We start from the raw sequence: 13805 nt of genomic DNA on the forward strand, positions 1-13805 counted from the left end.
TGCTGGCTTACAGGAGCAATGATAACCATTTTCTCTCGGTGATCCCAGGTCATTATCCCATTTTTCCAACCCTGACTGCTCTTGACTCATCCCAGGTAGAACACGATTAAGTATAAAATCTCAGGAAATTTTATAGAACACTTACAGAGATTTATGTTGGAGTTTCAGTCTCCTAAACAAAGTGACTGAGATCTTTCGAAACACCAAGCCCCTCCTCTGCCTCCTCCAACTGCCAAACCTACATTCCAGCTCCTGCCTCTCCACCATCCACACCAGTACTGTCCATGTGCATTCCAAGTGTATTTCACATTAGTGAAATATTCCTTTTCTCCCACATTAGTTTTTAGGGTTTTTTTTTTTGTTGGTTAGTTGGTTTTTGGGGCAGGTTATTTCATCTTTTGAATTCACACTTTTGCTTCATCACACATTCTACTTGTAGTAGGCAAATGGTTGGTTGTTCAGCATTTAAAGATGGATAGGACAAGGCTCCTGAAAGATCATGCAACTTGTACATATGGTAATTATGACCCCTCTACCATTATTGTGTTCTTCTTTACAATTGTAAGCACTCATTTCCATTACCACTGATTTAATCCGATGGTCTTCCAGGATCTCTGACAGTCAAGACACTCACGCTCTGACAAGCCACTAGTGCTGTGGATTTGGGTGACAAAAGCAGATGGAAGAAAAACAATAAATCCACCTTTTAAGAGTTCTTCAGTTCTAAGGAGACCAGTTGAGCACAAAGCAAGCCAGCACAGACAATGAATCTGAAGGCAAGCTGTGCCTTAGCACCAAAGGGGATGACAGACTTAGCAGGAACTAGTTAAATTCAACAATTACCAGGAGGGCCCTACCTTCCACACACCTGCCATTATGCAGGAGCTCTGACACAAAAGTCCCCAAATGTTAAACCCTTCCCTGCTAAAAAAGTAAACCAAAACCATCCAGGGGTGGGGGGTGGGAGGTGTTATAGGAAACAGTATTTAACTCACTTCATCATTAAATACTATCGAGTAACAGCCTAAGTTAGCACAGCGAAGTAACAAAGGGTATTAATTCCTAGTACATAGACATAACACATGGAAGACTTACAGAACGAAGTGGCACAGGTGGTGTTGGCTGGGGTGGGGGGGTATTATATTTTTCTTGTTTGGTTTTAAAACTTCAGTGGTTCTCTTCAGTGTTACAATGGGGAGGGGGGCCTATATCCTACCTTTCTGAAAGAGAGTCTACACCAAAGCAGACGAATGCACATCCCTAGGTAGTCACAGACAGTGCTGAAACACTAATTCAGCATTCCGTTTGTTGTTTGTATTTTTACAATTTATTTTGCCATTTTAGAAATGCCACGTAACAAATATTCTTTCACTTCCTAAACTGATAAAAGCTAAAACCTCACCCTGGTTAAACCACAGTCAAAGGAACGATCATTACCTGAACAGTATTATGTATGTTGAGGTGAATCTCATACAGCAAGGGTGCTTGCTTTACATAGGTATATTGCTTCTTAATAGAGTGTTCCATGCTGTCGAACTGTTTTACAAGCAACACAAAAGTATTGCTCATCCACAGTATCAATGCAACTGGTTATGAGCAACAGTAAGAAAACATTCTGTGTCAGCACATCTCAGAAAACAGCCTGGCTAAAATAAAAGCCAGGCAGACAACAATATATATAAATCATTAGGCAGAACATACGTATCAAACTGGAACTTACCAGAACATGGAAAAACATCTTTTGCTTACAGCGTTGCCCATGAACAATCAAAAAGTATGAGTGTAGCATCCATGTTCTCACTTTTTAATGTCACCTTACAAATACTGCAAAGCAACTATAATCTTATTCATCTCCCAAGGAAACTTGTCTTTCCAAAGACTAACGTATTTTCTATGGATCTAAAGATGGATTTATGGCTGTCAAACAATCCATCTGGTTTCTAAAACAGAACAAACACTGTTCTTTATTTCACTTTGTTTTACATTAATATCAAAATAAAATATCTGATTTTGAACTAGACCTACATTCGATCGAGCACGGACAAGTAGATACTTGCAACATTACTGGCATTGTGACACAACATTCTGTGTATGACTTTGGCATCAGTCAGAACATCATGTCATCTAGTCCATCCTCCATAAATTTCTTGTAAATTGCCATGAATTTTGCAACAAACGCTTCCAGGTGATAAATGGCTTTGCTGCCCAGCTGCAGGCGGTGTTCATAGAAGGCCGCCATCTGTGCAACTTCTCCTTTCAGTTGCCCATCACAGTTACTTAGAAGTTCTGTCAGAAGGCCCTAAAAGGGAAAAAATGGGAGAGTATTTGAAAAATTGTGCATTTTTTGTTAAGAAGATAACCCTGTTTCTCTGAAAATAGCCAAGTTATGGCAAATAGTTTACTCATGAACCCAACAAGAAAGACATTCAAGAATCATTACACCACCTGTTTAACAGAACTAGATTCATGGAACCATGTCTCTTCAAGACCTTTCTTTCAAGATGAATTCCTCACATCAAGATGAACACTTACTGTGTTCTTAGAAGGGAAAAATCATATATTGAAACTACTTATGCCTTAATAAAGAAAACAAATTAACCTTATCTCCAAATATTATAATCTCTGCTGCATGCAGGCACATGGCCCTGAGAAGAATTTTTATCAAGATAGCAAGTGTATTAAAATGACTTCCTGTCTTGACAGTATCAAGCACAAAGAGAATCAACATTAATAAATAACAAGGGCTTATTTAAGTATATCTGTTTACATTTATGTACATATATGTATGTGCAGACACACACAAGATACTGTACACCAATACTTCAGTCATTACAAAGCGCAAACCCACATTATTTTAGATCCAAGACAGCAACAAAATCATTGCAAATCTATATTTATTAAAATGGTCAGGCTTAAGTGGGAAGTATCTTTAGACCACCTCAAATTTATGAAGAGGGAGCAGGTAGAGAACATCAACCTTTAGTGTGATAACAGTCCTCAAACAGGGCAATGCATGATCCACTAAGCTATCTTAAGAAAGGAAGGCTAGAGAAACATCTAACTACTAAAACTGTGAGAAAGCAGAAATCAGGTAATGTGAAAAGGAATTTGTTCTCTTATAATTATGTCTGATGGCAAAGTCCACCTAGAGTCAGCTGCAAACATTAGCTTTAGTCTTTGTTCTGCTATAGTTGTCTTCAGCATCCTTTCATCCTACCTAAAATAACAATATGCACATCTATTTGCTTTTTGTCTCCCAAAATGACTTCCATCTTTAAAGAGGCCTGCTGGCCTAGCATACTTTATAAACCTCCCCAGTAGGACACAGCAAATACTGAACTTACAACAAAACTTTTACTAAAGAAAAAAAACCACATCACCATTAGCCCATAGGATATGTCTCCTTCAGTAAAGAAACTGGCCTGAGAAGTCTTCAGGGGTACAAAGCACATCCTCCTTTGTTTTTATTCAGGCATGAAACTAACTAAACAGTCTAGCATATCAACTGAGGATCATGGGAATTGAATGCTATGTATCAGTGTTTGCAAGAACAAGGTCTTTGATTACTGCTTCAGCACAATAAACTGGACTATTTTGGTTACTTCTGAGGAAAGAAACACAAGATAATCTTTTGGTCACTCATGTCTATTTGTTAAGGTCATGGATTTTCATCAATATTTGGATAATTTGTAATGTTTTGGTGTGTTTTAGGTTTTTTTATTTTTTTTAACTCAAATTGAGACTGTCATAGCCTTAATATTTGTAACACATGAAGAGCTAGATAGCTGAATTACCTTCATTATAATCTCAGGAGGAATGCAGTGTGTCAGGAGTTCATAAAGCCGTCCACGGACCTCTAAAAGCCTGTTGGAAAGACACCACAAGATAACAGAAGTATGTCCCTGAAGCATACTAATAGTTTTTTACTATTTGTGAAATATGCTACAGGAAATAAAAAAATAAAAATAAAATTAAAAAAATTTAAAAAATATATTAAAAAAAAAGGAAAAGTCAACTGAAGAAAAGTGGCTTTTTTCTGGCTTTGGGTGTTATCTTTGTGTGTTATTTTAACCCCAAAGAACTGCACAAGACAGTTGGCTTCAGTTCAACTGCTACATATCACTTTTTATTCAAAACAGTAAGATAAGTTACATACACTCTAGTTACAATAGTCTCAGTTAATTGAAAAACTACAAGGCTATTAGAATTTGTCTCGAGCTTGTCTCCTTTTAATTCCTCTTAATATCTAAATTATTATTCATGCTAATATTAGTGAGAAGACACCACAAAATTGATTAGAGCCACAAGATTGGTTTACACTGTTTTCCCATCTTCATTGATTACAAGAGGGGGTAAGATGATTAGATAGTAGAAAGTGAAACAGTCATCAATTCTCAAGTTTTGGTATCAGGAGGTCAGAGGCAAGAAGTATTTAAATTAAATACAAGAATTTAAGTGACATCTTATGTAATGTATGGAACAGACTGAAAGGATCAGGCTGTGTGTATGACAAGAAAATGGATAAAGGGGGCATCTGATAAAGTGTTTAAAAAACCAGTAATTTCTCATTGCCAGTTCTTTCACAAAGCTGCATTATGTAAAGATGGTGAAACAGCAGCCTTAAATAAAATAAAAAACAAAAACCCCAACAAAACAACACCCACCCCCCAAAAACATGATGACCATGGGCAGCACAACATGCAACTAAGCTTATGCTCACTTTTGATTACAAAGCTTAAGAGAAAACCAATAATTGTTTCAGTTCCCACTCAGCCACCTCTGGTAATTTTAAAGCTCACTTCCTTTGGCTGTAAAGTACCAGCTCCAGTAGAAATGCCAGAAGATTACATATAATTGAAGTAAAGATGTCACATTTTTAAATATAACAAATATAACTTTGGGGGGGGGGGGGGGTCGGAGAGTACACCAAAATCATAATTTACAGCTGCAAGTAAGTGTATTCACCTACCTTTGTGGTGTCTGTTGACTAACAATAGCATTTGCAGTTTCTCTCAAATAAATTTCCCAGTCCATCTCAGGAATGTCCTGATCAGCAGTAAAAGGATACCTATGGAACAATAAGGTTTTAAAAGATCTGAAATCAAAGAAAACTGCCCCCTATTCTAATAGGGCCTCAGAAGTATGTTTATTTGTGCATCTGAGAGTATGATTTGCATTAATTTTTAGGAGTGACTTACTGCTGTACTCTGCAGGACTCGCACATAAGTAGTGCTTTCCGAAGATTCCTGCCAGATTTCTCTGCAAGCCTTTGAGCCAGCTCCTGAGGAAGAGTCAGGCCTTCTTTCTTACACACAGTGGACAAGACTTGGCAGATCTAGATGAAAAACAGACAGCATGGAATGCAACACTTAGCAAACAGTTTAGCACCTACTCATTCTCCTGCGTGAAACATTTCTGGACCAGAGATGGACCAGTCTTTTTTAAGATATGCTTGACAAGTCACCCACCACAAAGGAAAGCTAGGTCACTTCATGGAATTAAAATATTTCCCAAGTCTACAGCAAGAACTTATCTAGTAAGAAGTTTTAAATAACTTATTTTTGCTTCAGTGTCAACATACATCTTCAATGCTGGGAGCAGGCACTCGTACAGCCAGGCATCTGCTCTGAATAGGTCCTATAATTTTTGACATGGAGTTGCAGCACAGGATCAACCTGCAGGTCGCCATGTACTTCTCCATTGTTCTTCGCAAAGCATGCTGAGCATCTTTAGTGAGTTTGTCGACTTCTGTTAACAGCACCACTGAAAAAGGATTAACAATAGTTGGACTTTTTTTTTTAAACTCAAATCTTTCCAAGGGAATGAGTACCTTGACATACAAGCAATAATACCAAAATAAATGATATAAGCAGAAAAAAGGCAGCATGGTTCCATGGGCAGGAAAATAAAGATTAAGACAACCTGTGTGCTTTTTTGTCTGTATAATCTTCTATTCATTCACACCCTATATTCATGTCCTGGAATGGCAATTTCTTCAGAATAGGGCCTGCAACACTTCAGTGCCAAGAAATAATACAGGTAGGTGTACAAGCAATTAGTACAGTAACTTTTTAAAGGATTAAGAAATGCAAAAGAATTAATGGCTTAAGAACATATCAAAAACCAAAAACTTCTTGAATACTCCCCTCAATACATTTTATATTTAAAAGCCAATGTCTTAGCTTAACACAGGAGTAGCAGAAGCTGCCTTGTTATTATAGCTGCAGCGCCTTTGCGTGGTCTTTTAAAAAAAAAAAAGAAAAACATATTTCAAAAATGCTTCAGAACAATCACAAGACATCAAATCTGAAGTGACTAGCCTAACAAGCTACCTTCTGCAGGTTCCTCCATAGGCAATTCATAGACAGCCCATTTCAGTACTCCGAATGGCTCAGAGAGAACAGTCTGGGGGAACAAGTCCACCCATTTCTCTTTTGCTTATATATGCAGCACAAGGGGACTGGCCAGCTTATCAGATATTTTGAGGTGCATGGTATGACTGCAGCTGTAAAGATATATACATCAATAACTGTTAGCCTGTTTCAGAAGTAGTGTGGCCAGCCTGACTAGGGCAATGATCATCCCCTGTACTCAGCACTGGTGAGGCTGCACCTCAAATACCGTGTTCAGCTCTGGACCCCTGACTATAAGAGAGACATCAGGGTGCTGAAGCAGGTCAAGAAAAGGGCAACAAGGCTGGTGAAAGGTCTGGAGAACAAGTCTTATAAGGAATGGCTGAGGGTTGTTTAGCCTGGAGAAGAGAAAGAGGCTCAGGAGGGACCTTATTGATCTCTACAACTACCTGAAAGGAGGATAGAGAGAGGCTGGTCTCCTCTCCCAAGTAACAAGCGACAGGACAAGAGGAAATGGCCTCAAGCTGCACCATGGGAGATTTAGATTGGATATTAGGAAATATCATCAGGAAATTCATCAAAAGGGTGATCAGGCATTGGAAGAGGCTGCCCAGGGCAGTGGTGGAATCACTGTCCCTGAAACTGTTCAAATCTGTGTAGATGAGAACCTCAGTGACATGTTTCAGTGGTGGCCTTGGCAGCCCTGGGGTAATGGTTGGACTTGATCATCTTAAAGGTCTTTTCCAACCTAGTTGATTCTGATCCTACAATTCTATGACTCTATAACTAGTAGAGCCAATCAGTGTCTAACAGCTTAAGTGAAATATAGTGTTTCCTGAGAACACTGAGAAAAACAACAAAAGTATTAAATTCAAGATCATTTTAAAATAATTTCGGCTCTACTCTGTCAAGATTTCCTCTCTCCTTCAATCTCTGGTTACATAGTTCTAATTTTGCTTTCAGTTTAGCCATGGGGAAGTAAAACAAGCCAGTTGTAGCAACATGTTTTGGAAAACTCAATGAAAATCTTCATATTCTTACCCAACATTCTGTACATTGTGGATAAAAGTCTCCTAAAATTTGTCTAAGATGGTTCATCCCCCAAGAGGCTAACACCTAATTTAGACATTACCATTTGCCATAAGGCTATTCTGCTCCTCAACTCAGTACTAAGCCTAGCTCATAACTCAAATATTACTGTACATCATTAAGCTAAGTTACAATACATTTCAGTGGCAGACTTAGAAAAAAGACAGCAGGGATCCAAGCTCCCTCTGCCTCGTCACAGACATTTGACTAAACCTGCCCTCCTAAGAAACCAACACAAGAGACAACCTCATACTGAGTATTTAACCAGTTAAGATGCCCTTACAGTGCAAATAAAATGTGAGGTTTTTTAATTTGGGAAAACTTTCATGTATGCCCTCATGCATACATGGATACAGACAAAAAAGCTGAAAGACCTGAAAAAAAAGTTTAAAAAATACTTTGACTGGTTTTAACTGTTTTTACCTTTAAAATCTCGTTGAGTGCTCGTCTCAAGCTGTTGTGATTGTGCTACTGTCTTCAAGAGCTCCTGTATCACTACACGGTCATTGTTCCCCGCATCACTGTAACAGGAGTTTGATTAAAACTTGTTTTAAGACAACAACTTTATATTGCATATAGAACATATCCTCCTGAACAAGCCCTTGAAGACTGAACAAGAATGCTGAAAGCATTCATTAGTTATTGTGGTTGGAATTAAGCTCAACACACTTTGTTGAAAGTTACCTTCCCAATAATAAAAACAATCTAACCTTACACAGGCACCCCTGGATTAGTAGCACTGTATTGGGAAGTAGTGAAACCATTGTCAAATGTTTTATTAGCTCATTAAAATAGGACTTATTTTTCTGGTATACGAAATCTGAACATTTTTACCTACAGTTTGGTCAAAGACACGAAATGTGAACACTTTTACCCATTATGGGAAAAAAATAAATAAGTCTAACAATGTAACAGGATGCCTGATTCAAAAGACTGATGTAAATGCATGGGTTTTTTCCCCTGAAAACTAGATGTCAAGCTATGAACAATCTATGTGCCTATTATAAACTTGAATGACAGACACACTGAAGTTACAAAGAGTTACTAGTAAAAGGCTGATACTGAGATTATTATTAAGCACAGATGTTTAGCTTTTTTCTCTTAGAAGGCAGGAAAACATGGGGAAACACTAGATCACCTCCTGCCTCTTCTCACTGTCCATTACAGTAGCACTGCACTGCCTTCTCAGTCCCCAGACTAGTAGCTCAGCTAGTTTGATTTGGATTTGACAAGCAGGGGGGGCCTGACTTGCAAACTAGATTACTGAAAAAGTGAAGAAGAGGGGGGAAAAAAAAAACCCAACAAACAAACAACAACCTTCACACTCCTTACTATCCCCAGACTATTACCTTCACAGAGGTAGCAGTAGCTCTTCAATATTACACTGGCAGGCAAATGAAAGAGCATTTGTCTGCCCTGTTCTAGTCACCACTCAACCAGACCATCCCCATTCTTGCCAAGAAGGCAGCAGAACAGACAGAAGCATTTTAGCTCAACAGTTCACAATCTGCTGAACAGGCTACACTGACTTGGACTGCAGAGATCTGTCATTCAGCAGGAGAGCAGACCTTTGATTACAACAACAAAAAAAAAGAACAAAAAACACACACACACACACACAAAAAAACCCACAACAACAACAAAAACCCCCACAAATGAAGCAAATTCTACTCATGAACAAGGCCAGGTTTTGGAAATGGAAAGTGATTAAAATAGTTTCCTAATATTTAAAGATAAATCATTTTCTGCAGTAACAGAGAATCCAGAGTTATAACTTAATGGTGAAAGATTATCTGCAACACTATGTGAACACATAAAACATTCCACAAAAGCAAGGAACAAAGGCAGTTATCACACAACAAATGTTTAATTTTTATTGTTCCTTATTCTTTCACTACTTGCTTACCCAGGAGAATCCATTTTAAAGCACCTACCCAAGCTAGTCAAATGACCAGCAGAGAATGCTTTGGAATTCTGACAACATACTCCTTTGGAGAAAGAAGGACAGCTCTATCTAATAAAGTTCCATAATAAATTCAATGTCTGCAGAGACCTTCACAGAAGTTAATTTCCTTTCCCTGTTAGTCATTTATCATGTCCTGTGTTACTCAAGATGTACAACATGATTTCACAGTATTGTAACTCAATCAAACCTCACAGACCACAGCATAGCACATGTAGGATTACAGTCTGGTCAGACAGACATGATAATTACCTGATCACTTAAAGACTATGAATCAATATATTAATTCTTAACCAAAACTCAGCACTACAATTACATACAATACCAATACAGCAGTTCTACACTTACAGGATTTTTACATTTAAAGTAAAATACAATTACTTTATATTTCAAGCTAAAAGGAGTTTAAGGAGAGTAACAGAAGTGTTAGTAGTATTAGGTTATCACAGTAGAAGACTGAATGGTCACACATTTTATATCACCAAATGATATACTCAAGACAATAATTACCAACAAAAGCCTCAGTTTTAATTATTTGGGTCTGTATTAGGATATGAACGGATATTCACTAATCAGTACACTGAGATTAGCTGCAGAACAAGCTTTTAAGGGAGACATGGTACATGAGAATGGCTTCTAAAACACAGAGCAACATGAGAAAATCTTAGCAATAAGCACATAGTGAAAGTTACTTCAGGAAACACATTATAACTGCAACCCAGACACAAAGCCAATATAATCGAAGCCTCCCAATGCACAGTGACATTTACTCTCATGTGATTTAAAGCAACATTAAAGGGTTTCAGGCAAACACAAGTATTTACTTCGGGTCAGTGAACTATCACTAGCAATTTCACAACTGTCAAAGAAGATACACTGTACACCATTATAGCTTCTGTTGTTTAAATCAACATCTGACCTTGCTCATGATAGGATTCCCAGTATTTTGTGGTGCTGCTCTTTCTCGTGCTCTAAGTTTTTATTTTAAGAGTTACTGGATAAACCTTGCTTACTTTCAAATCACTTCATTGTTGTATTTGTAAGAGAACTAACAATATGGGGGTGTTGGTTCCAATAAAAGTTCTCAATTTCAACTTAAATGGCTAAGTCTATAAATTCAGAATTGTTTCTGTTACCCAGTCTTCAATATTAGCATGCTTATGCGGCTTGTTAAGGAGAATGTCATTGTCTTTAGCATACAGCAATCCAAATTTTTGTTAGCTTACAGCAGTTCAATTAAAAATCCCCTCCCTGCTCCCATCTGCAACATGAACCCATAATCATTACCTAATTTGCTCAGGCAATAAATTGGACCATCGGACCCTTATATACCCAGGTTTAAACCACATGCAATGTGACCAGCAGCTCATATTTGAAGTAGTACATTTTTACTGTACACTCACCTTGGATTAACTTCAAGGTGATAATTACTTGCAATGGTGCTAATTTCAATTTTCTTTTTAGAAGGTGCCTGTAGAAAGTAAAAATATTAGATTTCAGAGAGTATTCTAGAAAGTCTGATGCAAAAGTTTATCTTACAGTTTACAAGTGGCCAGGTCACAGCCAAACCAAAAGTCTCAGAGATGAAAGAACTGCTGAGACACTAGACTTGCAGATTTCCTACCCCAAACCCCACCTCCAAAGCAGAAAAGTAGTACTGACACATCATCCAACCTATAAAATAACAACAGTAATGATTATTATAGCAACATATAGTATGTATTACTGCAAACTCCAGTTACTGAGTTTTGTAACAGGAAATCTTACAACTGGAATCAGACATTCAAAATAGGTGATACTTTGTCCATCCAAAGAAAAGTTTTGGAGAGAAAGCCTCTGGACAAGTCAACCTTCATAATTCATTGCTGGCTAAGCCTTCCGTAACAAGGATTTTGAATGGATAATATCACCTTTTAATAACAAACAATTAAATGATTAAGACCAAAGCAGATAGAACTATTTTTTTTTGCTAATGCTGAAACTGTCACTATGAGAATGAGAAAACACATTAATATTTGTATATATGCCAAAAGCAGTGCTAGCAGTTTTTAAAATAAGGGTTACTTCTACAGACAAATGAAATTCTATACATCTAACTGAGAGCTATGTTATCATAATACATGCTGTTGTCCAAATAGACCTGTAAAGACCTCCTTTCAAAAAAAAAATAAAGTAAAATAATGCTACACAAAGCAGCAAACCCCTCCACATCCTCCCACCCATGACGACCTAAGAAAAAAAGAACATTTGGCAAAAGTATTTGTTCATGTAGCAAAAGTAGTCTGATTAATTACATGAAGGAGCTTGAAGATACTGAGTGAGAAAAACCACCTGTTTTTAAAAATCAGATTAAGTCCTCACAACTAAATACATCAGGGCATCAATATTCACATTACTTAACAGCAGGTGGGAGATTCTTTTTTACCGTTATACTTTGATGCTCAATCCTCAGTTTTTCCACTCCTGCACCATACAATTCCCTTAACAAACACATTATTCTTGTCTTTTTTCCAGCTCCTGATGGTCCGTACACCAACAGATGAGGGAAGTCGCCACACTGAACCTGAACACGAAGCAACACGATTAGTAAGACATAACAGTATTTTTCTTATAAGAGTCATGCTTCCATTCTCACCCAAGTTTACATGCAAAAAGTTTTCCACCCCAGGCACAACACAGCACCCAGAATCAGAGCTACTGAATTCCTTTCCTGCAGCAATATTTCCTAGAGAACATATTTTTCTCAAGACCATATGTAAGTCATTTGATGCCAAGCAACTCCCCGCCCCAAAAAAAATCCCAAACCACTAAACAACTAAATAAACCCCAAACCCAACAAAAAAGCATTCCAGGCTTTCCAGCGTTTCTAGAGTGACAGCTGCAATAAATAAGCAGTTAAAAAGATTAAAACAAAGTTTAAAGCAGACAAACTCTCATATGATACATAATTACTTTGATGTTCATCTGCAAGCCTTGAATATTACCAAACAAGTGACAGGTAACCTGCATTTAAACGAAGTTAGGAGTTTGCTTTTTGAAAAGCTATAAAGTGTGAACTGGAGAACATCTAACCAAACCCCAGTCAGAATTTACTATAACGAGATTTAACAGTGACAAAGAAACACTACGGTAGTGCATCAATCCAGTGATCTAGTAAAGACAGAACATCTGGCAGGGGAAGCAGGCCTTTTAACATCTCAGCAATTACATAGCCCTAGCTTTTCTTCCCAGCTGCTCACCTTCAAACTTCAGCTAACTTTAAGTCAACAAGCTAAGCCCTATTCTCAGGGACTCGGCTAAACCCAGCAGGAAGCACAGGTACACATCACTCCCGGAAAACTCAAGTCGCTGATCTCCTCGGAGCCTTTTCCTTAGGGTAAAGGCCATGCTCCCGAGGGGGACGTGATGCCCGCGAACCGCCTTCCCAGCGTCGCGGAAGCCGCTCCGGAGGCCAGGGCCTGCACCGAGGGAAGGCGCCCAACCCCGTTCCGACACACCCGCAGGGCAGCTTTACAGGCGGCGGGACAGCGACTCCCGGAGAGTCCTGACTGCGAGGAAGACCTGACCGGCGGCTGCAGGCTCACCAGGTTGCGGAGCTGCGCCGCCTGCTCGCGGTGGTAGTCCAGCTTGCCGAGGGACACGGGACGGTGCTTGTCCACCCACAGGCTCATGGCGGTTCAAAAGCGCCCGCGATCCACCGCGCAATCGGCCCTCAGCGGCGGGAAGAGCGGTCGGTACGGCAGCCGCCGATGGACAAGCAGCATCGCCGGCCGCCCAGGGAACGGAAGCGAGCGGCTGCCCCGCCCCCGTCGCTCCCCGCGTGAGCCCGAGCAGTCGCGGTTCATCCTGGCCTAGCGGTACCGCCTGTTGGGTTCACGCCGTGTTTGTGTGTTTCCCCCCGCCCCCCTCCAAAAGACCGAGGGTTCTCCCAGCCTCTGCGTGTGAAGCTGCAAAGCTCATGGCCCCGGAGGGAGCAGTTGCCCCTGGGGTTCTTGACGGTTGGCAACCGCAGGGTCTCACGCGTGCACGGGGGCACCTGTAAAACCCAACCGTGGCACCAGGGAGGCACCTCACAGGGATGTGGGATGTGAGGTGGGAATGTCACATCAGAGAGGTGAGATCTGAGGTGAGCACCACAGGGATGACCCAAAGCCCCGACAGCAGTCCGCAGGCAGGGAAGTGAAGGGAGTTCAGGCACACGTGGCCTGCCAGTCCTGCCTGCAGCCGGATTCATCAGTGTGCGTTCGGCTTCTTGACCTTTACAGATGGCCAGCAAAAGAGGATGGTTCTCTGTGTCAGGGGAACATACGGTCCTTAGGTTCTTCATCTTGGTGTTGTCCTGGACCTGCAGCCTCATTATGAATCAACAGTTTGCCTATAATTTATGTATCACGCTGTGA

General features: G+C 39.7%; 1 protein-coding gene across 1 annotated transcript; it reads right to left on the bottom strand.

The window, feature by feature from the left end:
- Positions 1 to 1932: 1932 nt before the first annotated feature.
- Positions 1933 to 13221, bottom strand: RFC3 (replication factor C subunit 3). Its single transcript, XM_061457523.1, has 9 exons — positions 12990 to 13221; positions 11831 to 11968; positions 10809 to 10876; positions 7866 to 7963; positions 5582 to 5763; positions 5199 to 5335; positions 4970 to 5068; positions 3795 to 3864; positions 1933 to 2299 (listed from the first exon to the last, which is right to left on the bottom strand). The coding sequence occupies exons 1-9, from the start codon at positions 13074 to 13076 to the stop codon at positions 2108 to 2110; spliced, it is 1071 nt and encodes a 356-aa protein (XP_061313507.1). The 5' UTR covers positions 13077 to 13221; the 3' UTR covers positions 1933 to 2107.
- Positions 13222 to 13805: the final 584 nt, after the last annotated feature.

This window comes from Pezoporus flaviventris, unplaced genomic scaffold (genome assembly GCF_033815535.1).
Source record: "Pezoporus flaviventris isolate CSIRO_AGI_PZ_B2104156 unplaced genomic scaffold, CSIRO_AGI_Pfla_v1 ptg000025l, whole genome shotgun sequence".
Classification (NCBI taxonomy): Eukaryota; Metazoa; Chordata; class Aves; order Psittaciformes; family Psittacidae; genus Pezoporus; species Pezoporus flaviventris.

What these genes read in the sequence shown, in the direction of transcription:
- RFC3 (XM_061457523.1), bottom strand. Translation starts at nt 13,076, where the DNA reads ATGAGCCTGTGGGTGGACAAGCACCGTCCCGTGTCCCTCGGCAAGCTG. An exon ending in CGGCGCAGCTCCGCAACCTG is followed by an intron (nt 11,969 to 12,989) that starts GTGAGCCTGCAG and finishes CTTCGTGTTCAG; the next exon opens with GTTCAGTGTGGCGACTTCCC. An exon ending in CTGCTCCCAGCATTGAAGAT is followed by an intron (nt 5,336 to 5,581) that starts GTATGTTGACAC and finishes TTTTTCATCTAG; the next exon opens with ATCTGCCAAGTCTTGTCCAC.